Source organism: Callorhinus ursinus, unplaced genomic scaffold (assembly GCF_003265705.2).
Source record: "Callorhinus ursinus isolate GAN/ISIS: 27379988/994484 unplaced genomic scaffold, GSC_fseal_2.0 scaffold3, whole genome shotgun sequence".
Lineage (NCBI taxonomy): Eukaryota > Metazoa > Chordata > Mammalia > Carnivora > Otariidae > Callorhinus > Callorhinus ursinus.
In genome coordinates, this window is record NW_027397065.1 from 374,097 (window position 1) to 399,690 (window position 25,594).

Consider the following 25,594-nt stretch of genomic DNA (forward strand, 5'->3'; position numbering starts at 1 on the left):
GAAGCTGTGATATATATGCTACAACTAATCCAACTCTTAATTTTTCTTATATAAGTTATATCTCAATAAAATCAAAGCAATATTTCCACAGAAACACTCCAGGCCCCAACATGTTTATTTTAGTGTCATTTCCTTTCATTTCACTTCTAGGGTCCACCCCAAAGGAAGGAACATTCCCATGTGAGCACTAAGCAAACATGCTAACAAGGATTTCACTGTCACTTTGTGTAATAGTGAAATATTGACAGCAACTAAGCACCCATCAATAAGAGATTGTTAAATAAACTCTGAAAGATCGCGTGTTAATGCTGTACAGCAGTTCACATTCTGTGTACTGACATGGGGAGCTCTCACTGACTTACACTGAAGAGATGAAAGCAGAATAAGGTACATCTGAGGATTATAAGGGAAGAAAAGATTTCTATAAGAACATGTAATATCTAGAAAGACAGAACACTCTGGAGAGTACAAACCAGATGACAACAGTGGTGTCTCTTCAGGGAAGTGCCTGGGGTGAGGAGCTGGGAGAGGAATGGAAATGTGTGATTTTCTTTCTTTCTTTCCCTTTTCCTTCCCTCCCTCCCTCCCTCCCTCCCTCCCTCCCTCCCTTCCTTCCTTTCTTTCTTTCTCTCTTTCTTTCTTTCTTTTCCTTCCTTCCTCCCTCCCTCCCTCCCTCTCTTTCTGTATCTCTTTCTTTCTTCCTTTTTTTTACAGTGAGAATATATTAATGATTTTTAAACCATGATATAACATTTCCAAATGTTCAAGAGAAAATGTTGAATTGTGTCCGATTCTGTTCAGAAAGTGTGCATAGTCGTGTTCTGCAAGAACCAAAAGCTAGGATTTCCCTGTTCCTCCAGGTCACTCAGTACCTGCTTGACAAAGCCCTCATCATAGATGAAGATACGCTGTATGAACTGTCACTAAAAATTGAACCTCGGCTCCCTGCTTGAAGGTCCGGCTTTGCCCCTGAGTCTGTAGGATTCTCATGGAAAGCGGGACGGACAGAACTGTGCATGCCATGCTTCCCACAGTGCCGAGAGGACGGGGGACGGAGCCAAAGCCAGTCTCCTCCGTGCACCAAAGAAGATGGAACGGACCTGGAATTCTGTCTCCAGCCAGGGAAGCCCAGCTGTTTGGGGTCAAAGACAGATGCTTTCAGACTTGGGGTGGGAAGGCAAAAACATTGATACTTGGTAGAGCTGATGGTGTGTTTTTCATAAGGGAAGGTCATAGATGAGGTGCAGGTAGCCATTTTAAGGAAGCAGGTAAGAAGGTCGATTTCAAAGTCTGCCCGTGCTCTGTTAGAACTCGTGGACGAGGAGAGTGGAAAAGGCCTGAGCTGTCTGTCTGGCACCACACTGGCCTGGGTACACCTACCAGTCTTCTCTTAGGGTTTATAACTGCCTCTGTCATATTTTCTGTATTACAAGCTTCCAGAAAAGCTGAGGCTTCCTCTGTAGGGATGGGCCACCACATGAGCAATTTCAGTCTACAGCATGTGCATGGTCATTAGTGCATTCTAACTATTTACGCTGGAGGAATGGCATGTTCTGAAACTGCTTTTTTGGTCTTTGGGCAACAGGGCAAGAAAGACATGATGACAGCCATGTGAACGTAACTTTTTTAAAAGTGAACACTCAGTAGGCTTTGCCCCAGGGGATTCCAGCCAGGGGCTGTCTTCAGGTGAGGTAGGGGCTTCTCCCTGAGGCTGTGGGGCCTGAGAAGCCAGTGCCCTCAAAGAGGCAGGTGCAGAGTTTGTGGAGAGGTGCCTGTACACCTCACCCACAGAACTGTGGAATGGGACGGAAGGCCACAAAAGGCCACGGGTTTTTAGGCTGAGTGACCAGACATACTTAAAAGTCATCTCTGCACCTTGCTGGGCTCCTTCCCCTCCATTCTCCCCACAGGAGTGTGGGATTTTTTTTTTCTGACTTAAACCATTTTTACGCTCACTATGAATACTGGTTGTATTTTTTAAAACGTTGTTTAATGGGATTTTCTTTTTAAAACCCACACGTCTGTGTGCTGTTGGTAGACAGTTCTTCCCCGGTCATCTTTGTTTTCAAATATTGGGATATTTATGAGTGCAAATATTCTACATGTATGGGAGATGGGACCAACCACTCAACAGCTCCTCTCTCCGAAGACTAAATGCAGGGTTAGGCCTGCTACCCTGTGCTGGGGAAGTGACCTTATTTTTCCCAGGATCGATGGTTGTTGAAGAAATAGGGCTAACTCACGTTTACCTCCCTCTTCTCTTCTCAGGGAGAGCTCTGTTTTAAAAGAAGAAAGAGGAAAAATACAGAGTTATTGTTACCTGAGCCTATTGCGCCTGATGTTTTCTCCTAGAGGCATGAAGTATATTGATGCTGACATTGAAAAAATTGATCTGTCTAGCTGTTTTCCCCTCCTTCTTTGCACTTTAATTATCTTGTTAGAACTAACGGCTGACTAATAAATTCAGCTTGCTGGCTCATAAGGCCCAGTGGAAGCACTTGCGTTGATAATATACCATAGAGGTGGAGAATGTACATTTTTCCTGCATGGTAAGGGCCATCTCTGTACATAACTATATAGTGAAATACCAAGTAAGTAAAAGAAAATATTTATAATATTTGAAGACCATTCCAAAACTATTTTCAATAGGTCATATTAGCCAACAGTGTAGCACTAAACCCAAGGAGGGTTACTTATGAATGCTTTCTTTTTCTTTTTTTAAGAAGTTGCTTGTTCTCTTTAGTTTCAAGTAAGAGGTTGATGCATTTTAATGCATGATAAGAAGCATGGGTTGTTTGGATCCTAACGATGCATAACTCGCAATTTATTTCTCAGTGTTCACATACTGAGGGTTTGAACTAATATATGTCAACTTCACCAAGCACCTCAAGGTACTGCCGAAGAAAAGGAAAATAAAGCTTAACTTTCTTGGCTCAAAAACATAGTCTTGGAAGGTGGACTAAAACCAGGAAAAATCAGTGACAGGACCACACACATAGTAGTTTCAGGCAAAACAACATGTGGACAGGTCCATGCGCTCTGCTTTGAAGTCTGCAAAGTCTTCCAGAGGGGAAGAGGTCATTCGGTGTGTGGACCCTTATTTCTCTAACCCAAATATTCCCAGAGGCACTGCAGCCCTTCTTACTAAAGAAAAATGAGAGAGAGAGGAATTTCCAAATGCTCCTCCCCTTCTGGAGAGCCAGGGTTTCCTCAACTAGTGACAAAGCTGTGTCGCCTATTTCCTGCAGAATGTTGGAAGCGCCCCCGCAGTGGTCGGCTACGGCACCGTTAATTGCTATGGTGACCCTTAGCGTTTTCTTGAGTTACATGCCCCTCCTGCTACTAGAGTCTGAAACCTTGCTTTAACTGCAAAAAGAGAGAACTCGACCTCCAAGGGAGCTCCTTTTGATTTGCACCACTTCTGGACCATCTGGGATAAGAATGTGCATTTTTAAAAAGCTCAATTTGGTCACATTTAAAAAATTGCCAAGAGCAATTTGTAGTGCTTCTGATTGTTAAAGCACCCATCCTCTTCTGCCTTTCAAGTTTGTATTTATTGTTGGGGTGTGCACTCCCAGCTGTGTCTGCCCTTATTCCATTATATGAGACCCACTTCTAAGAGCAGAAGGCAGGCCAGCGCCTAACAACCAAATAGCAGACACTTGTTATTATTGCAAAATTAACCTAGAAAATCAGAAGTAAAAGCCAATTTCATGCTTTCAGATGAATGCCCATATTATGTACTGTCCATGAAATTATCTTGGGACTTTTAGGGGATGCCTTTGGTTATTAACATCCAGTTTTGCTGCAGGGACAAATCTCTTACTTAAGCCAACATATTATGTGACAGGTTTAGGCATGAAGTGGAGTGTTGTCACTTTTCCTTAGTGTTTCTCTGAAGGAATTTAAAGAGAGAATTTTAAACTACGGTTGCAATATTTCAAGTGGCTCTCCCACAAAGCCCCCATTAATGTTTGTTAGATTTCATACATCTTAAAGTACTGCTTAAAAACAAATGAAACTCATAGATACTGAATAACTTAGAAGAGAAAAAACTGTTACATTCCCATTTGGAGTATATGATGATGAGTTAGCACCTCTTCTCTCACTATACAAGACAAAACCTTGGGTCAGCAATGACTGGGCCACTTTTTAAATTCTTAACTAAAAAAGTAATGCAATAGAGGGGTTATTCCCCCCTCCAGAATAACTTTTATTTTAAAATAAAGGATTTTATTTAGCTTTTCTTTGCAAAGTTTGATTTTATTGCCCCTGAAAAAATAATCTTTCTCTTTGCTTTAAAGATTTTTTTTTAATCCAACCTGTGAAATTTATCATTTTTACTGCTATTGAAATAGGATATACTATATACGGGATATATATTACATGGTGGAATAAATTATATATTATTTATGGCTAAAGAATAGAGCCAGGCTAATGTCCACAGCCAGAAATAATACATGAACGTGGTTCATTTTCATTTCAGTAAGACAGCCGATTGTAAATGCAGATAATGACTTGATTACAGATGCCACTATGTGAATCCTGATACTAAGACTTGAGTCAATGAAATCTAATCACAGCATCATTTTTTTTTCCATGGCTGTGGGTGACTTAAAATCAAGACAGGGCAGAGCTGGAGTAGAAAACAACCATTTGGTTGTAGGTATAAACACAGAGATGACTGAGAAAATTATTCATCTTGGGCCACCACACAGCCTGACATTAACGTTAGGGTTGATTGTACTTGATCTCATCTGCCCAAGAAAGAGAAGCGTTCTCCTGGATGTTGAACCACTGTCTTTTGCACAGCCCATTTCGTTTTTTCCCTAGAAAGGTGGTTGTGGAAGAGCCGGCCGAGGTGCCCCGGCCCTGAGCCCAAGGCCCGGATGTCCATCTGCGAGCTGGGAAACCTGAGGCCAGTGCTAAAGCCTCCTTGAGCCGGTTCCCTCATCTGCAAAATGGAACTAATCTTGATTCCTGTGCTGCCTACCTCACAGGGCTGTCTTCAGGACAAAATGGGTTAGGTTGTAAACTGTAAAGTGCTGTCCCAATGTGAGGTAGTGTGATTACCATCCTAATCTCTCTTTGGCAGAGAATTATTTAAATGTATTTCTTTGTTGTGTGTGTGTGTGTGTGTGTGTGTGTGTGTGTGTGTGACAGACCTGTGTGTTACTTTGAGAAGTATAATGTTTGTGTCCAGTAACTTTGCAAATCTGACATTTGTGACTCTGACAGAGGGGTGGGTTTGTGCCATGGCCTAACACTTGCCAGGTGGGGTGTGGTTTATACCCATATGCAAATTAAATTTTGCCTTTTTTGGTTCTCGAAAATCTCATTAGTCTCTTCATTGATTCTTTTTGCGTTTTTCTACCTCGTCGTCTTTGTAACAATGGGCTTCCTCAGATATTCGTTTTACTTCTAAAGTTCAGGAGAAAATAAAGTTTGGAAGAAGCCTATGTTGCAGGCACTAAAATGTCAGAGAATTCGGGGGAACCTCAGAAAAAATATCAAGGGCCATCAAGCCCCACTGTCTTTCCAGTGCTTGAATCTTTCCTGTGACATCCCCAGCCCACATCTGACCACCTTTGAACACCCCCAGGCACACAGAAATCATTACTGCCCAAACAGCTCCGTTCATCTAATGGTAACTCAACACTTACGACCAGGCTGAGTGCATAGGGGACCTGGCCAGGCCATCACTCCGACCTCGGATGGGCTACTGAGCCGTCTGAGGCCAAGTCCTCACCTATGAAATAAGACGCGAATCTGTCCTTAGAATTACTGCAATGGCTACGTGGAATAATGTATATAAAAATACTCTAACTTTAGTCAAGTAGATGAGGTCATGCTAACATTCCGAGCTGAAGAGAGCATGATGCAGCTGTTGCACCCAAGTGAGAACTGAGGGAAGGAAGAATTTGGGTGTCTCCTATTTCCTTGGCTTCCCTTTCCAATTCTGAAATGAGCAGTGAGGCTGGTGGGGATTCAGGAACCCAGGTTCTTCTCATTTAATGAGTTGGCCACCCCACATAGCATTGCCCTTGCCTGCCACCACATCCAGACTCCAGCTGGACTCAGGAGTGGGAAAGAGAGTAAGGCCAGGACAGATTTCCTCTAAAGCAAGTGATAGGGCAGTTGCACGCTTCACTTCTGTTCCTGTGTGGCAAGAGCGAGCCACGTGGCCACACTGGCTACTAGGTGTGGAGAGAGCCCCCGAACTTTGAAGGGAGTTGGCAGCAATGAGAAGGGGATAAATGGCATACGACAGGGATCATGTTTGAAGGATTTTTGGAACTGTGGAATTATGTTGAGTCACTTGTTACCCCTGTCATAAACTTCACGATGGCCAGGTCCCCCAAAGAAAAGCAGCACCCCATTTTCTCAGCAATGTGCCCACTTCTTTTCTGAACTTACTAACTTCCGTAAAATGACCCTGTAAAAGATGAGGGCTTGAGGTAAGAGGGGGGTCTTGGGGAGTGGGGAGCACTAATTGTCCATTAGGAAGGAATTGGGGGGAAAAAGAAAAAGAGGAGTTTCTCATTGTAACTGCCATTCTTTAAACTCTACCTCTCCATGCTCGTCAACGCGTCATCATTTTCTGGGTCTGGGATCTGGGTTCCTTCAGGGTCACTAGATTTATTTCAGCTGGTGTCTGAAATGATTGGGAAGAGTGTGCCCATAAAAGAGCTATTTTGGAGGAAATAAGCCTAAACTACCCCTACCCCCTCACTCCTAACCCCAACCCGCAGAGCCCAGCCTACTGAGAAGCTCGTCACCCCAGAGACCTCCAGCTTCCTGCCCGTTCTGCTGGAGGAGGCCCCCAGGGGCTGGAGAGACCGTGGTCCATTTTGATAGAACGTGCAAACTGGGAACTCTGACTCTCTAGAAGATCATGCAGTCAGTTTGGTTGGTCTCAATCTGCAAATGTTTTAATGAAATAACACAGAAGAGCCTAGAAAATATCTGAATATATCATATGTAGAAAGGGTAAGTATGGTTTTGTAAAAATTTCGATTCGGTGTAAGCTAGGTCAAAATGATAGCATATATATTAACTGAGGTATGACCATTACAAAGTAAGGCACTTGCATCCTGTGTGCACGGCTTGAGGCATTTTCACACATGCATGCACCCAGACAATCACCCCCAAATCAGGAAACTTCCCAGACCCCAGAAGGTCCCTTCATGCACTCTCCCAGTCAGTGACCCCATGCAAAGGTAACATTTATTTTTGCTTTGGGTCATAATTAAAAGTAGGAACTCCGAAAGAGAACCACTCTAGGTGGGAGGTTATTTCTGGGCTCTACCCCCTGCTCCGGGTTGGACCCTGAGAGAAAAAGGGAAAGGAACCTGGCCATAGAGGCTGGGTACGTGACCGTCACGAGAGACCCAGGCAGCTCCCTCTGAAATGTCAGGGCTGCAGCCCAAGTCCTCGTGGGTCACTGCTATTTACAGCCACCCTTTCTGGTTTGGGGCGCATGTCCCAAGCAGGGCTATTTTTAAGCAGGGATGTGGCCTGCAGTGCCTTCTGGGCGATACATTAAACTGGTGCGGATTGAAAGGGAAATTGTCTAGCAGTCTACTTCAGAGGGCTTGATCTAAAAGAGAAACGTGATTGTCGTTGTCCCTGAACCCGGGCCCCAGACAGCAAGTTGGAAGGACCTCTTCTGGCCCCTGGCTCAGAGCCTGGTTAGCGGCTGGCGCGGGGGGAGCTTTACCCATCTTCTACCTCGCAGCCCTCGGCTGGGGGCTGCGGAGGGGGTCGTTCTCCAGAGCCAGCCGCCTGCCCCCGCCCCTCTCGCGGGCTGGGGCCGCTGAGGGAACGTGGGAACCAATCCCCTAACAGGTGCGGCAGCCCCCCTGCCGGCGCTTCCACCCCGAAGTCGAAGTCGGGCTGTGCGGGGCTGGGCGGTCCGTCAGCCAGGCTGCGGGTCCGAACCTGGCAGAGCCGTGGGAGCGGCGGCCTCCAGGACCGGACATGCGGGAGGGCAACGTTTGGGGAAAAAGGCAGGTGCTGGAGAGCCCAGGCCCCAGCGGGAGAGTGCGAAACCCGCCTTCAAGGGCAGAGCGCTGAGAGCCCGCGCGCCCTGACGTCCGACGGGAGAGTCGGGATTGGCCGAGATGGGCCCCGGCCCCGCCCAGCCCCGAGGCTTTTCAAGGCCGAGGCCCGCGCAGGCCGTTTACGCTTCTCAGCTGTTGCGGGCTGCGGGACTTGGGAGACTCCGGCTCCAAGGTCAGTGAGCCCATGAAACCCGACTTTCTTCCTGCAAAGCGGGGGCGCTGCTAGAGCCAGTGTGAGGGGTCTTGTGAGCAGTGGGCTAGGGCTGCGGGCCGGGACCTCTAGTGCCGCGGTGACAGTTCTCACGGGCACTGCTCGCGGGCGAGGGATTCGTGGCGACTCCCTGAAGAAGCCGTCGGAGGGTGGGCCTTGCTGCCCGCCCCGCTCTTCCCGGCACACAGGCGCCGGCGACCGTTTCCTGCGACAGCTCTGCGGTGAGGCGCGGCCCTCCGCACCTTGCTTGTCCGCTTGTTTCTGACGGCGCCTTAGGAATTTTTCTTGATGGAAAATCTAAATGTCTGCGTTTGGGGCCTTAACCCTCAACTAATCCATTCGTTTCTGGGGATGATTTTTGATTTTCAACCCCAGCAGCATCAAAAACAGGTGCAAAGAAGTGACTCGGGATAAATAAGTGGGAAAATGAACCTTTTGAGGCCCTCCGAAGGAGCTAATTACTAATTAACCCAACAGCTGGACCCAATTTAAATTGGCTAATACTATTGCTAGAGAGTCATTTTTGAAATCCTTAATCCATTAATAATGAGCCACGTAACTGTTTTGCCCCCATCGGCGGTAAAAATGCACAGTTGGCCTAAACGTGCTTCGTCTCTGGCAAACTGTTTCTTGTTTGCTTGTTCGCTGGGTTGGCTCACGGGGCTTAACGGTCAACCCTGGCTTTGGCCCTTGAGTGGATGACATCTCTGGCTTCCCGTGCGCTGGTGGGTGTGGAGAGTGGCCACCAGAACAAGCCACCCTCGCTCGGCTGTCGTCAGTGCTGCCCTTTAGACCCTCCCTCCGCGCTGCCCTGGCTTTGGCAGTTCGTGCCCTTGTGACAAGGTAATGCTCGGTCAGCTGCTGTGCTGTTTCCAGAAGTGCCACTTCTCTTCCGTTTTGGAACTCGTGTCCTTGGTCGGCTAACTCCGCTCGAGGAGAAGAACACAACCACCACCAGAACTTGGCAAGGGGGGCTTCCTGACTGAGCAGGCTCTCAGAGGATATTTGGGTGTTATTAGCTGTGCGGGTGCTCCACGTCCACCTCTGCACTTAGAGGTGCTTTCCCCCCACACCCAGCCTTTAGAGTTAACCCTTCTGTGGGCTAAGACTCCGTTTCAGCAAAGGGCAGGACGGCCACCTGCCTCCAGGGACTCTGCCAGTTCATGATGAAATCCTATCCTTAGAGAACGGGCCAGAGGCCAGGTCAGTTTTCCTAAAGGAGTGACTGAGAAAGGTCCAGAAAGTCATGGGGTGGGAGGTGGGATGAGGAATGGGGAGTCCTGGGTATTCAGAGGCAGGAGGAGGATTGGTTCTGAGACAGACTTTGCCCCTGGCTTAGAGGCCCCGGGTCTCCATCCCCGCCAGAGCCTAGAGGAGCCATTTGTCATCTTTGTGCCAGCTGGGAGTTCCTGCCCCACTGAGCCAGGAATCCTGCAGGGAGCCAGTCCTGAAGGTGACTGTTGGAGGTCACACCCACCCTTGCCTTGAAGCCACACACAATCCTTTCCTTGGGCAGCAAAGAAGGCACCCACTCCTTTACAGCATTTCACAGGACTAGATGGTTCCTAACTCACTCTCTTCTTGAAAACAGTTTACCTGTGAGAGATGAGTCTGGTAATGGTCATATGTGTACATTAATAGGAGCCCTAGGAGAGGCCTCTGGTTTACAGGGAAGGACTATAAATATCTCCTGCTTATGACTTTCTACTTGCTGAACAGAGCAGAGGTGACAAGCGGTGCCCATGGGTGACCGTGTATCTGGTGGCGGTGAAGTAACTTGAACCCTTTGCTCTCTGGGAGAACTGGGAGGGGACGGCCATTTTCTGTTGGCCTAGTAGACCGGCATCACGGGAATTTGTTCAGAGTGTTCTTTGGAGCTGGTCCAACCCTAAGGATGTCCTCTGTTTTGGGGTGACTTTCTGGAAGGAAACTGACACGTGGTCCTCTTGCCCTCCACTGCCCTCCAGCCCCGAGGAGTTCAAACCCGTGGACACCAGGTACAGCTGGATCAGAAATAACTCTTGAGTCAGCAGAAAGGCACCTGTGGCGTCTTTATCCAGGATATTCAGGAAGACCAGGAATGTCCAAATTGAGGCAGTGACAGAACCCAGGCCTTCACATTCCAGGATGTGACAGAACCTGACAGAACTCTTAGACCAGGGGCGCCTGGGTGGCTCAGTCGGTTGAGCGACTGCCTTCGGCTCAGGTCATGATCCTGGAGTCCCGGGATCGAGTCCCGCATCGGGGACTCGGCGGAGGAGTCTGCTTCTCCCTCTGACCCTCCCCCCTCTCATGCTCTCTCTCTCTCATTCTCTCTCTCAAATAAATAAATAAATAAAATCTTAAAAAAAAAAACAACAAACTCTTAGACCAGGACCCAGACTCCCAGTGTGCCTGCTAGGAGAGAGAGATAAACAGCTCTTGGGCATGGTGACCAAAGGACTTAATATGGTGGTTCTTATTTTTTAACAGAGAGGGCAAGTCCCAACAAACACAGTATTATTGGCTTTTGCTGTGATCTTGCACCCTGGATAGAAACCTCCCTCGCTTGGAGCCCTGGGATTCTGCCAGATTTTAGCCCTGATGCTGTAAACAGTGCTTTTCAAATCAGTAGTCATAGAGATGTTCCAAGTTAGGGAAACAGAGCCCTTCTGTGGGGTGGGGGCTAGAAACAACGTCCCTCCTCACCCCTGCAGCCCTTCCCCCCGCATAAGGGAGGAGACAGAAGGGAAGGAGAGGGAAGACAAGCCTATGCCCCACCACCTTAGAAAAAGGCAGGCTGGCACTTTGGGTGCCTGGTGTCTGAGTGGAGGAGACAGAGGAGCCCTAACATCTGGGCTACCTCAGGAGCCTGAGGACAAGGAAAGAGAATGGCTTATAATATTCCGGGAGTCTGGGGAGTCACATGCTTTAAGGGGACATTCCTGTGTCTAGGAGCTGTTGTGATAAGTGCATTTCTACAGTCTTGGGGAGTCTGAGTGGAGGGTTCTGTGGCACTCCCAGGTCCTAAATCACAGGTGCTTTTCCTCTGATTACTGATCGGTGCAGGGCTGCCTGGGAAGTGCTGTGGTCTACGAGGAGCCCAAATCCAGGGCCAAAGACACACCTGGTTCAAATCCCAGCTCTTTCAACATGCCCCTAGACCTGGAGAAGGTCACCTAACCTCTCTTGAGCCTCTCTTTCCCCCATCTACAAAATAATGCTTACTTGGCAGGATTGTTGCAAAGATTGAAGACGTTGTTGGTAAGGCCCCTTGCATGGTGCATGGCTCATGGTAGGAGCTCAATAAACGTTAGTTAAAAACAAAAACAAAGACAACAGGTTTGACTGGGCATGCGGGGATGGAAAGGACATCCCAAGTGGAAGAGCAGAGTGAAGGATCAGAGGTGGGTGAAGCCAGTAGGTGAAGGATTGTCAACTGGGGATAAGATCAAGATCCCCTGATAACGGGTCTGGAGAAGAACTTAGGAGCCCAAGTAGTTAAATCCATTTAGTCAACTCAGATGTTGGGTTTTAGAGCGTGATCAGTGGATCTGAAAGTATGCAGTGGGTTCCTTCTAGAATGTAGTCTTAGATTACAAATAAAACAATTACATGAAACACTTGAAATGCTAAAAACATAAGCTAAAATTAACATTCAGAGAAGGGGCAGACCAGTGCTGGTTGGGATAATCATAAGTGGCTTTTGGGAGAGAGTGGTAACTCCCCCATAGCCTTGGAGTCATTAGGGAGAAAGGACTTGAATGTAGTCGGTGCTCACTGCAGCCTGTCACTTAATTCTCACAACACCTGGGAGAGGTCTCCTTGAGCCCATTATATAGATGGAGTTGCTAAGGCTTAGATTCCCAGACCCAGTAGGGGCTTGGAAATCACCTGTGAAGCTTTTTTCAAATGCACATGTGATGGCCCCATTCTTGCAGAAACTAATTCAAAAGATACACTCTAGAAATCTGGACTTCTGACACGCTTCACAGTTGATTTACTTTTTAGCTTGTTACTTTTTTTAATCAAAATTCTACAGGCTTATTTTTACAAGTGACACAATACAGAGTTCTATTAAGATAAAATTAATAATCTGCCTCTTCCAAGTCTCTTGTTCTGAAGTAACCCTTTTAGCAGTTTGAATAACTAGTATGAATAACCTTCAGTACTTTATGTTCACATAAATATATGCAAATGCACATATAGTTATACTGTTATGAAACTAGAACCACTCATTCTCATTGCTATGCAAGTAGTTTTTCCTTTTAACCTAAAAAATATGGTATAGTTGTTCATCCAGGTTAAGTGGAGGCAGTTTTAATTAATTCTTTACTAGCTGTGGAATATTCCACCGTCTGAATGTGCCACACTTAACACAACCCTTCTCCCTCTGATTGACAGGTATCTTCCAGGTTTTATTTGCCCCTACAAACAGTGCTCCATAATCCTCCTGTGAGTCTCTTCTTATATACTGCAGCTTTATTTCTGCAGAATGGATTTTCAAAGTGTGATCCTTGGGCCAGTGGCTATGCACCTGTTAATAGAGGTTTCTTGGTTCACTTTCCAAAATGGTTGTAGTGTCTCACTGAGCAGTCTAGGTGATTGGATCACAGCCGACAAGGGTAGGGCTATGCAGGGCTGCACCCTGTCTCACCTCCTGCCTCCCTGACCCTCCTCAGCACTACTCAGCAGGAGCCTTTTAAGACCAAAAGAAGACCTATCCTTGCCCTTTGCATGGGCCTTTATTTATTGCTCCCTCCAGCTTTATTGAGATGTAATTGACAGGTACCAGTGTATAAGCTGAAAGCACACATTGGATACAAGTATATATTGTAAAATGATGACCATCATAGCATTAGCTAACACCTCTATCGCATCACATAATTACCCTTTCTATTTTGTGGTGAGAACATTTAAGATCTACTCTCAGCAACTTTCAAGGATATAATACAGTATATTAATTATAATCATTATGCTATACATTAGATAAGTGGAAATGAACCAACATCTCTCCATTTCTTCCATTCCCCATCCACTAGTAGCCACCACTCTGCTCTGTTTCTATGAGTTCAGTTTTTTAGAGTCCATGTAAGTGATGTCATACAGTAGTCTTCTTTGTCTGACTGATTTCACCTACATGTCCTCAAGGCTCACCCATGTTGTAGCAAAGGCAGGATGTCCTTATTTCTCATGGCTAAATACTGTTTCATTGTGTGTGTGTGTGTGTGTGTGTGTGTGTGTGTATACACACACACATCTTTATCCATTCATCCAATAGCAGACACTGGGGTGTTTCATATTGTGGCTACTATGAAAAATGCTGTAACGAACATGGAAATGCAGATTTCTCTTTGAAGTACTGATTCCATTTCCTTTGAACGTGTAACCGGAAGTGGCAATGCTGGATCATATAGTAGTTCTACTTTTTTAATTTTTGAGTTAAATGTTTTACATTCCCACCCACAGTGCACAAAGGTTCCCTTTTTATCCACATCCTTACAAATACTTTTCTTGATTTTATTTTTTTTTACTGAAGTATAACTAACATACAGTGTTAGCTTAGTTTCAGGCATACAACATAACGATTGAACAATTCTGTACATAACTCAGTGCTCACCACAGTAGGTGCAGGCACCATCTGTCGGCAAGCAGTGTTTTCAGTCTTACTGACTGTATTCCCTATGCTGTACTTTTCATCTCTGTAACTTACTTCAAAACTGAAATTATGTACCTCTTCATCCCCCACCCATCTCCCCTCTGGCAACTACCAGTTTGTTCTCTGTATTTGAGTCCGTTTGTTTTTGCTTCTCTCTTTTTTCTTTGTTCAGTTGTTTAATGTCTTAAATAGTGAAATCATGTGGTAGTTTTCTTCCTCTTTTTGACTTATTTCACTTAACATTATACCCTGTAGGTCCATCCATGTTGTTGCAAATGGCAAGATCTCCTCCTTTTTTATGGCTGAGTAATATTCCTGTGTGTGCCTGTGTGTACACATACCATTCTTCTTTATCCATTCATCTATTGATGGGCACTTGGGTTGCTTCCATATTCTGGGCTATGGTAAATAATGTTGCAATAAACATAGAAGTTCATATATCTCTTTTTGAATTAGTGTTCGTTTTCTTTGGGTAAATACCCAGTAGTGAAATTACTGGATCCTGTGGTATTTCTATTTTCAGTTTTGAGGAACCCCCGTACAGTCTTCCACAGTGGCTGCACCAATTTGCATTCCCACCAACAAGGGTGCAAAGGACTCCTTTTTCTCCATATTTGCCAATACCTGTTATTTCTTGTCTTTTTGATTCTAGCCATTCTGATAGGTGTAAGGTGACATCTCATTGTGGTTTTGGTTAGCATTTCCATGGTGACTAGTGAGCATCTTTTCATGTGTCTGTGCACCATCTGTATAGCATGGACCTTTATTTAATGATCTCCACAGGAGCAGAATCTCTGGGAGCAGCTAAGTGTAATTGTCCTGCAGAAAAGCTCTTGCTCTCCAGCTCGGGGGTGCCTTGGACAAGTAGCAGGCCTGAGAAGTCCCTGCGGATGGGGCCTAGAAGGAGAAGATATGCGGGCCGATGGAAATGAGGGTTCCTGGGAGAAAGCCATGGGCACAGAAGCGTTGCAGTCTGGAGGGCAGGAACAGGCCTGGCCTGCCAGGGATGCACATCACCGGAGGACCAGGCATCCTCACGAGACAGGGGAGCCTAGGGACAAGGGTCTGTCTTGGCTGAGCAAGCCTGGGAAGACCCTAGAAGACAGCCTGACCCAGGAAAGGGCCGGACTGAGGGGCAGGACAGAGGGTGTCAGACAAAAGCATCCCTGGGAAGAACCTTGTGGGGCTCCAGGCAGGCTCTATGATCACCCCTCGGGTCTTTCCACATTACTGGTGGGTGTTTGCAGTGTGTTCAATTGATAACTCTGTCAGTCATGAGGAGTGAGGAAGCCCGCAGACCACTTCCCTTGGACAAAGCTGGGCTGTTTGCTGAGGTGAAGGGAGAACGTCCTCAAACACTGTGACAGCAGGCAGAGGGATTGTCTCTGTACTCCTTTTTCATCCTTATTTTTTCATTTTATATTTGAGAAAACAAAGACTTGGAAAGCCAAGTAACTTCCTCAGGACAATAGAGAATTATAAGTGGCAGAACTGGATTCAAATGCAGACTTTCTGGCTTCAGAGCCTCGGATCATGATGCTACTCCTGTGTTTGTTCATGGCCGCTAGTTCCCTGTCACTGCTGGTGTCCAAGGAGGGCCTGGGTAAGCCCCCAGAAAAGCCCAGTGAGAGGATTTAGGCACAGGTGGATGGTTGGACAATTTCCATCCTTTCCAGTCTAGACCTCTCTCATGAGACCTCAATCATATTAAAAGACAGGACGTCCAGGGACACCTGGCTGGCTCAGTCAGTAGAGCATGTGACTTTTGATATCGCGGTTGTGAGTTCAAGCCCAATGTTTGGTGTGGAGCTTACTAGAAAGAAAGAAAGAGAGAGGAAGGAAGGAAAGAAGGAAAGAAAAGAATAGAAAAGAAAAGAAGTCATTCCCTCTGGAATACCTCCCAGGTACCTCCAGTTCAACCTGATCATCCTGCCCTTGCCTATACCCCAAACCTGCTCCCCAGCCAGGATTCCTAGTCAAGTGAAATCCTCCAGTCAGAAAACTGGGAGTCTTCCAAGACTGCTTCATGACTCTCATGCCCGCATCTGACTGGTCACAAAAGCCCCTGCGCCCACCCACCAACTATCTTGGAACTTCTTCCATCTATCTCCATGAAGCCTTCCCACCACCATGGCCGAAGCCCGGAACATCTGCTGCCTAGTTTATTCCAGGACGCCAGCACCTGATTTCCCTGCCTCTAGACCCTTCTCCCTTTCTTACCAATTTACCAATTTAGTAACTTTAGCCACAAGAACTTCTGACACTTACTGCCTGTTCCCTATATGTCAATATTTGTGCTGAGGGTTCATTTAATCCTCACAAAACCTCTATGAGTAGGTCCCATGATTAGCCCCATTGTAGAGGTAAGGAAACTGAGCAGCACTTCTCAAATTGTCTGTAGCAAAAGCTGTCATTAATTTCTAACCCACAGCAGACCAATACCTTTGTAAAACATAAGGTACAATTACTAGAAAAATAAAATACAGGCATAGAAAATACCAGCTTAAATTTTCTTAATTAATAAAATTTCTCTATCAAAGTGCCATAAGCATTCTAAGTGCTTACTATCAATTTTTCACCTTCTCTAGAAAAATCTCCTTGATATATCAGGTAGACTTGGGTCTTCTCCCTTGTTAATTCTCTTTTCTCATGTCACTTTTGATGATGATAATGATCTGTTTTTACAATGATTTCTCTCTCATTCCAGACCATAAGCTTCTGGAGTGCAGCCCCAGAATCTGACACAGGGATTGATCCTCTAATGTTGTTGAATGGATGGATAGACAACCAGGCAGATGGACAAATGGATGGATGAATAAATGAGATTCAAGGCAAGCTCTCAGGCTGCAATGTGATCTCCACTGGGGAGGCTTCGTTCACACTTTGCACCGACCACTCACTGAGTGGTTGTCCTTGGCCTCATTCAGATCTGTCCCTGGAAGCTGCAAGTGTTCTGGAATCTAGAATCAGTCAGGGTTGTGCCCAAATCATGGGTTTTCCTTGGGCCTTTGGGGATAGTCAGCCACCACAAATCCTAGGCAGATTCAGTCCCAGTTTAATTCAACTCTAAATTTCAGGACAATTGCTTTCCATAGAGTCCCTCCAAAGCCAAATTTAGATCAGTGACTGTGGCCCAGGATGCCATGTCCTCATCCTGAAGATTTTGGCCCTAGGCAGGGAACAGGGGTATAATTAGCCTTCATTCCTCCCTTCCTTTCTGCAGCATTCACAGGTAGATTAAATCTGGTGTAGGCTGAGGGCAGTGGCTATTCTCCCACCTGGAAGATGGCTGCAAAGCAGTTCGCCAGAAGGACGCATGCATGCAGGCACCCACAGCCATCTGTTTATGGGCGTGGGTATGTGGTGTTTAGTCATTGTTTCTGCTCCAATCCTTGGTCGTTTGTGACCTGGTACTAGTCACAGGGCAGGTAGGGGCAAGCAATATGTCTGATCAAAACCAGACAAGCCCAGTGTAACTGCGTGGTGTGGTCTCAAACCAGACCATGCTCTCCCAGGGGCTCCCACGGGGTTCTGGCTTCCATGGCAGAACGCCCATCCCGTGACCTGCGCTGGTTCCGACCGTGGCCTGGGAGAACAGACTGCTGGCCTTAAATTCCAGCATTGCCACTCACGAACTTTGTGGTTTGGGGCAAGTTACAAGTTACCTTTCTTTATCTCCATTTGCATATCTGTGAAATGGGGATAATAAGAGCATCAACCTCATGGGTCTGTTGTGAGGATTAAGTGGGGGTAATAACCACAAAGCCCAGCACATCACCAGTGCTGCACAGGAGTTTCCCCCTCAGACTGTGAACACTGTAAAAGCTGCCCCATAATAAGCACTTAAATATTTATCAAACAAATCAATAAAAATATACCTATCTTCACCACCTCATTGTCCTGTCTTCTTCCCTCTCCATCACTGCCCACTGTGACTTCTCTCCACCTGAAGCATGTCAGTGTCATTCACAATGACTTTGACCCACACCGTCTGACTACTTCAGGAGGTCCTTGGTCAGTGGTATTCCTAGAGGGTGGAGGAAGCCCTGAGGGTTCACCCTCTGGGTGTTGCTTCCCCTCAGGGGGAGCCAGAACAATGCCTGTGTGCTGGTTGGCAATTTGGCCCAGAGCACCCTGTGGAGACCCTGATGGAGAGAAACCATTCAGTATCCCTGAGAAACCGTGAGGGACCAAGGCAGCTAGAACCGGCTGGCTGCTGTATTCCTTGGGAGACAAGGGGGTTGGCTCCATCCCAACATACTGTAATACTCTTTATTATTAATCTTATAAGTAAAAACAGGATCTTCATTTAAGTGAGTGCCTCCTGAAACTCATACGTGCTTTTCCTTTATGTGTGTTACCTTGGGCTTTTAGTTAACCTCTCTGTTAGGGTACACAGCCTCCGCCGTGACGGGTGCAAGATAGCTGCTCCTTGGGGTTATCGTGGGGAAAGTACCCGGCTTTGAAAATTCTCTCTAATTTTGATTTTCCTCCCTTATTAAGATGTGGGGAAAAATTTTAATAACTACAGTTATGCAACAGTGAAATGGGTTGCTTTAGGAAGTGGTAAGATGCCCAGCTCCGCTGGGGTTTAAGGAGGGCTGAAGGGAAAAGGGGTGCCTGCATTCAGGCTGAGCTCAATGACTGCTCCTGCCCCTTCTAACTCAGGGTCTCTGTGTTCATTCTCTTACCCAGCATTTATTACAAACCTTCATGTGCAGGCCAGTGAGCTTGAGAACCAAGAAAAATTGTGACCTCATCCTATGGTCGTTGGGTCTTGTCTCTTCGAAGTGTGGGATCAGTGCTGAGGGATGTCCACCCTTGCCAGAGCCCTGCTGAGGTCCTGGCACAGTACTCCCCTCTGTGTAGGAAGGGGACGAAACCAAGTTATCGCTCCTTGGTGAAAAAAGGGAAAGAGCCACTCCCCTTTTCTTAGAGCATTTCCTTTAGAAAACTTGTAAATTTTTTCTCTGTCCCTTTGAGATGTATATAAATCTCTTTAAGAGGAAGTAAGCCTCCAGGCAGTTTTACAAACTAGAAGTGTTTTTCTCAAGGGCCTGGGAGCCATCTCTTTGAAATGTATACATCAAGGAAGATAGGCCCCTACCTCCCAGTCTCAGGGGGATGCTAGTGGTTCAACTTCGGTGCCAGCCTCCAAGTTGTAAGTAAAACTGCCTGCTCTCAAAGAGACAGGAGAAGCTTATTTTTCCTTTGGCTAAAGGCAATTAGCTAACACAAATGGACACCCCAATTTCAGGTGAACTTAGGGTAAGCTCTGCGTGACAAATAGTGCTGTCATGGCTTCTTGAGTTACCTCGAGAACATGTGGGTAATGGGTTCTATCAGCATGGTTCTCTAAAAGGGTGAGATTTTGTTCTGTTTTGGCAATTTCTTTAGTGGACTGCCTGTGAGGTGCATCACAGCCTGGCTTAATGCTTAGTAATAAAATTCTTTCCTGTGTTTTGTGGATAGGCATTTCTGGATGACAGATTTTAGTTAAATTTCCCCAATACCCAGCACTGGCTCCTCAGCTGCCCCTTCCTTCCCCGCTGCCTACTCAGTCAGAGGAGTCTTCATGCACACGAGGCGTCATGCTTTGCCGGGAGGCTTTGCCTGTTTCCTGTGGGACACCCTCTCCTGGACCTCCCTGGGAAACAGCTGGGCTCAGGCTGAGTGGGCTCCCACGGGGCCGGTCTGATATGGTTGAAAGATGAGGGGCCTGCATTGGGCTGCTCTGCTCTTGGGCGGCTTGTAGAGACCAGGAACCAGAGCAGGGAAATGCTGAAATCCAGCCTACCAGCCTCGCTTGGTTGCTTTTATGATAGGATTTCAAAATCAGTAGGTGAAGGGGATGTGTTTAATGTAAGTAGATTTTTTTCCCCCTTATTTTTGTAAGCTAGCTTCCTGGGTCAAAACGTGAGTCTAAGCTGGCTTAGATACCGGGCCTGAGGCTTTATAGCAAATTAAAAGTGAGAAGTACTTGGGGGCAAAGGAGCCGGGCAAGAAGGGTAAAGGTGCCTTGGGAGATAGCCCAAGGAAAAGGGCCCACTCCCTTAGACCTATGTGGATTGTCTGAAAGGAGATAAGCAGGAGGCTGGTAAGATTTCCTTCTTCTGGAAATCAGGCAAAGCACGGCTCAAAAATAGGTCAGAGAAGAAATGTTTATTGATGGACTACTATGTGCAAGGATCTGTGCAGGTAGGTTCCTGTACTTGAAGATTTTAGCCATCGGCTGGGAAGAAAGCGCATAGTGGGCAGTTCCTTAACATGACAAGAGCTACAGGACAGTTGAATTCACCAGCAGGTGTCAAACACCTGTGCAGCATACGTGGAAATGAATGAGCAGCCCAGGAGTGCTGTGGAAAGGTAGAGAGCAAACAGTCACCTTGGGCTAGGCGGGGCACAGAGAAGTTTCAGGCAGACTGAGGCATCAGGCTCTGGTTCAGTCACAAGAAAGATGGACAGTAAAGTCCAAACTGGTGGGGTGGTAAGAAGCAATACTTAAGCAAACAGTAATAATTTCACCAAAACAAATGAGTATGGTTTATAGTAAATAGCACAAAAGCACACGAAGTAAACTGATTTTTATTTATTTAAAATTTTTTAATTTAAATTCAGTTTAGTTAATAGTGTATTATTCGTTTCAGGGGTAGAATTTATTTTATTTTTTTAAAGATTTTATTTATTTATTAGAATGAGAGAGAGAGAGAGAGCATGAGAGGGGGTTGGGTCAGAGGGAGAAGCAGACTCCCTGCTGAGCAGGGAGCCCGATGCAGGACTCTATCCCGGGACTCCAGGATCATGACCTGAGCCGAAGGCAGTCGCTTAACCAACTGAGCCACCCAGGTGCCCTCAGGGGTAGAATTTAGTGATTCATCAGTCATATAACACCAAGTGCTCGTTATATCACATGCCCTCCTTAATGTCCATCACCCAGTTACCCCATGCCCCCACCCTTTTCCCCCTCCAGCAACCCTCAGTTTGTTTTCTGTGATTAATAGTCTCTTATGGTTTACCTCCCTCTCTGGTATTTTAAAATACATCTATTTTATAGAGTATATATTTTATATATCTGTATTAGAATATGTTAGATATATGGTATATATAATAACAGATATATCAGAGAGCTCAGTACGGAGCTCAAGAGCTCTCATCCTGAAAGTCAGGCTGGTGCACTGTGTCCAGGGTGTTCTGGGCCCCATGACAGTCCCTGAATGTGTGTGTACATGTGCTGTGTGAGCTTTCATAAAGTTCCCAATGAGTTTATTTAGCTGACATTTGCCTCTTTCCCCCCAAAGAAGTCTGGATCCTGCTCCCAGGACACTGGCCACTGGGTGTCCTAAGGCTGAGGGAAGCTGGCTTCCAAACTTCTCCGTTGCCTGTGCTCTTGGGCCCATCCACTCGTCCTCCGAATGGCCCAGTTCTCCGGCCTCACATCCCCCACTGTGCCCACTCAGTTGACACGAGCATTCTCGTGTGGATCCTGGCAAGCCTCAGAGCGGCTTCCTACCCCAGCAAGAAGGACAGAATGTATCTGTTAAATAATGCTACTGAGAGCCTGCCGAGTGCCTGGTGCTGTGCTAGGCAATGGTGATAAAACAGCAAAAGAAACCAACTTCCTTCCTTTGGGGGCTTATCATTTATTTGGGGGAGATGGTCAGTAAACAAAGCAGATAAAATAACGAGAGGTGGAGATGAGTGCCAAGAAGGAAACAAAACGGTATTATTCAGAGAAACTGGGAATGATGCCTAATTTCAAGCAGGCTGTCAGGCAAAAAGAACAGCAAAAGCCAAAGCCTTAAAGTGGAGCCCTCTCCCCCTCCTAAAGGTGTCTGGATGCGGAGGCCTTTGTCCCTGGAGAAGCACCACAGCTGCTCCGGCCCCTCATCTCCTCTTTCCACCTATCTCCTCACAGAACAGTTCAATAGGTTATGCCAATGCTTGGGGCATGGAGAGAATCAAAAAATTAAAAAGCTTTGCAAGGAAGCTTCAGATTGCTTTATGCTTCAAACTTTGGTCCTGGTGGTTTCACAAGATAGACTGACTTACAGAACCACCATGTTTGGAAACTAGGCAAAGCCCAGTTCTGACCACTTTGGTGGACATGGGTTATCTCTTATATACCTTTTCCCAGCTTGACTTATTTATGTCACAGGTTACCTACCATCTTACCATCTGTGCAAATAACAAATCCAGCCTCTTGGAAGCAGGGGCTTCAGCTGCAGATAGGGGGGCTTATGTAATATTTGGGGCCTCCCAGGTAACAGAGTCTGTAAGACAAAGACTGTGAAGCTTTTCAAAGACTAACTTTTAACACACAACAGAGATTTCATTTAGTCACGAGGAAAAATGGTTTTATTGCAAACATGGCTCTGGGTCTTTCGGGAGCAGCTGCTCCCAGGGTCCCTAGGCTATTTGATGAGACCCTTAGCTCAGTCTCACTCTCAAGTTTATCGGTTGGCATCTCAACAGAAATTCAGTGTTGCTATGTGTCCTGAAAAGAGAGCAACATAGAGTCAAGGAAGCAGGAAATCTTCACTTCACCAAAACTCTGAGTCTGTGTCAATTCTCCACAAGGAATGCAAGCAAGAGCACTAAAGATTTTCAGCTCCGGGATGGCTTAGGTTGCTTCCACCAAAGCCTCCACAGGATTATTGGCAGGAATCCTACGTCATGGCTCGGACAAGAGGACAATGTTGGAACTCGTGGATATAAATTAATATTATTTCCAGAAACAAGATATAGATATGACATTTCAAACATGATTATTTTGAGTTAGACACCCACCTACACATCATTCTCATATGGAAGAAGACCTTTGAAGACCACCAGTTGTCAGTGGTGTGCCCATGAAACCATTCCCTCCACTTCCTCCTGACTCTGCCTAAGACTAGTCTTCTCAAACAGACTCTGATGTGAACACATACCAGTGTCCAAGCAAAGTAAGGAAAGAAAAATAAAGATCAAGACATTTGAGTCGAGCTCAGAAACAAATGGACTTCTTAGTCTGGACTGTCCTAGCTTATTTTTTGGCCCTTATATTTCCTGGAAAGAATTTAGACAAAGCTTCCTTCTACTTTGATGAGTTCTGTGATAAACCTCAGATGACAGCATTACCTTTCCGCTCAGGAAGGAGGCTGGAGGGTGTGGACGAAGCTAAAACAGAACCGAAAGATGTACATTAGTACTGCCTGCCCCACGCAAGGGCCAGCAAGCATCGGGACAGTTCTCTGAGGAGCCCTCACCTACTCTTGGAAGGAGACCAACAGCCCGAAGTCGTGTGATGAGATTACTGCTGGGCCAGTCCAAGTCCCTAGGACAACTTTAGGAAAGGGCCAATTATCTTGTCTGAGGATTACTAATTTCTGTTGTCTTTAGGACTCAGGGGATTGTTTTTAGACATTAGCATAGAAGAAAGGCTCTATGATAATCTGATTTCCTGGGCTAGCGTAGAAAAATAACATCTTAAATTTTTTTCAAGGACTCTGGTGCTTTTGGTTGAGATATTCAAATTTCTCCCTAGTATTGCCGAAACAGATGTTAAATAGAGACTTTTAGGTGGAGATTCTGGAAGCATACAGTTCATAGACTGATCCCAGTTCCCAAAATACAATCAAGGAAGAAAGTGAACCTCAAAAGGCTGCTCTTAGAATTGTGTGTAAGGCTATGCCAAACTCACCTTATTAAAAGTTTATCTTCCTCTTTCCGTGCCGATAGCGCTCTCGCAAACATGGTGAACGTTCCTAAAACCCGCCGGACTTTCTGCAAGAAGTGTGGCAAGCACCAGCCCCACAAAGTGACACAGTACAAGGGCAAAGATTCTCTTTATGCCCAGGGAAAGCGGCGTTATGACAGGAAGCAGAGTGGCTATGGCGGGCAGACTAAGCCGATTTTCTGGAAAAAGGCTAAAACTACAAAGAAGATTGTGCTGAGGCTTGAATGTGTTGAGCCCAATTGCAGATCTAAGAGAATGCTGGCTATTAAGAGATGCAAGCATTTTGAACTGGGAGGAGATAAGAAGAGAAAGGGCCAAGTGATCCAGTTCTAAGCTTCATATTTTGTTAATATTACGAAGACAATAAAATCATGAGGTTATGTTCAAAAAAAAAAAAAAGTTTATCTTCCACTGGGTGGCCCAGGTTTTCAGCCACAGCCATACATATCAGTGGGCTCTTTGCAGGGGCTAAGCTTGAAGGATCTTGTAGCAGTCCTTGGAACCTTCTAAATATTAGGGAAAAAATTCCACATTCCTGTATTTGGGCATCACAGAGATGAACATAATGAGAGAGTACTTACAGTGATCTGTTCTATTGTTCTGCACTCAACAACCCACATTAAATAGCTCCCTGCTGGGTGATGCTGTGGAGTAACTGGTCCTTCCGATCTCTGGGCAATAGCAGACACAGCAGGGTATCTGTCTGGGCAGGTCTTATCCTGATTTTCATTCTTTGTTGATATTGTATACATCTAAACAAATACTTACATATGTCTTCTACATTTTATCTGCATCTCAGGCTGTCCTTCTAATGTATTTCTTCCTAAAGTATATATTTTAGTGGTTCCTTTGTTAATGATCTCTTTATTTTCATTCTCATTTTTTAAAAGATAATTTGAATCTGTTGACTCCCCGTTCCTCCTTGTGTGCTTGCTGATCTTTGAGAGCTTATTGCTTGATCTTCATCTGTAGGAAACCAGAGCCTAAACTGAGTGTACTTTCCTTAGAGAGGATTTGTTTCTGCTTCTGCTGGGAGCCAGGGATTTGGGGTCTGCTGACCTTGGGCCACTTTAACCCCTCTCAAGGGTCCTAGCTCACTAGCGGAGTCACAGACAGAGCCCTCCACCTCACTGCTGGCATCCTGACCTTAGTGCTCAGATGGGCATCCATCCTCAAGATAACCCAAACCTCCTCGCTTGTTACCCCGAGCTCTGCCACCAGCTCATTTGCGGTGAGTGGAGTGGGAGGGTAGGACTCAGAGACTTCCTCTACTTCTTCCAAGCCCAGGAACCCGTCCTATTCAGGCTCTCCTTACTGTGCAGTGGCGGGTTCCAAAGGAGCACCTGGTCTGTCACATAGCCAGCAGTGGAAATCCTCTGCATTTATTTTTCCTGTATTCTCAACTGGAGAAAATGGCAATGGACTTCAGGCAGTTAGACATTCACAGTGTCTACAACTACCCACATTTCCCCAAGTACTGTGAAGGGTTATGGGTGAGAAAGGAAGAAAGAGGAAAAACTAAACCAAAAGAGAGACAGTGGCTCCTTGCAGTTCTTTCTCTTGCCTGGCGATCGCTGTGCTGGGGCTCAGGGCTACCCCGGGAGCTTGTCTAATCCAGTTTCTCTGCTTTCAGACACTCATCCAAGAGGAAGGATGGCCAGTGCCTTCTCTAAGTTGCTCACTGGCCGCAATGCTTCTCTGTTACTTGCTACCGTGGGCACCAGCGCCCTAACCACTGGGTACCTGCTGAACCAGCAGAACGTGTGTGCCGAGGCCCGGGAGCGCCATCGGCAGTTCCCGCCCAGGTAAGAACTCCTGGTGTCAGCCAGAAATATGCTTTCCCCTGCCGGAAACTGTCAGCAAGGGTCCTTCTTGTTGCTTTTGAGAATGACTAAGTCACACTGACCATCACTGTTGACACAAAGCACAGTGACCTGTGGTGAATCCAAGAAAGTGCAGTGTCATCA

At 46.2% G+C, this 25,594-nt stretch overlaps 3 protein-coding genes across 5 annotated transcripts in view; all 3 read left to right on the forward strand.

Annotated features, from left to right (window-relative positions):
- RASGRF2 (Ras protein specific guanine nucleotide releasing factor 2) overlaps nt 1–5,323 on the forward strand; it is a 230,593-nt gene extending 225,270 nt beyond the window's left edge. For both annotated transcript variants that reach the window (XM_073887438.1, XM_025866592.2), the window contains exon 27: nt 861–5,323. In XM_073887438.1, coding sequence (XP_073743539.1) covers nt 861–953 — 93 coding nt within the window. In that variant the 3' untranslated portion in view covers nt 954–5,323. The remainder of the gene's footprint in view (nt 1–860) is intronic.
- A 2,801-nt stretch (nt 5,324–8,124) lies between these two features.
- CKMT2 (creatine kinase, mitochondrial 2) overlaps nt 8,125–25,594 on the forward strand; it is a 31,665-nt gene continuing 14,195 nt past the window's right edge. The window contains exons 1-2 of one of the 2 annotated variants that reach the window (XM_025866716.2): nt 8,125–8,235; nt 25,261–25,432. In XM_025866716.2, the coding sequence (XP_025722501.1) occupies nt 25,281–25,432 (152 nt within the window). In that variant the 5' untranslated portion in view covers nt 8,125–8,235; nt 25,261–25,280. Of the gene's footprint in view, nt 8,236–16,619; nt 16,744–25,260; nt 25,433–25,594 lie in introns of those variants that run through there. The other variant, XM_073887451.1, reaches the window with a different exon arrangement.
- LOC112819889 (large ribosomal subunit protein eL42-like) lies at nt 23,626–24,020 on the forward strand. The gene has a single exon (XM_025866715.2). The coding sequence runs from the start codon at nt 23,643–23,645 to the stop codon at nt 23,958–23,960; it is 318 nt and encodes a 105-aa protein (XP_025722500.1). The 5' UTR covers nt 23,626–23,642; the 3' UTR covers nt 23,961–24,020.

What these genes read in the sequence shown, in the direction of transcription:
- LOC112819889 (XM_025866715.2), top strand. Translation starts at nt 23,643, where the DNA reads ATGGTGAACGTTCCTAAAACCCGCCGGACTTTCTGCAAGAAGTGTGGC.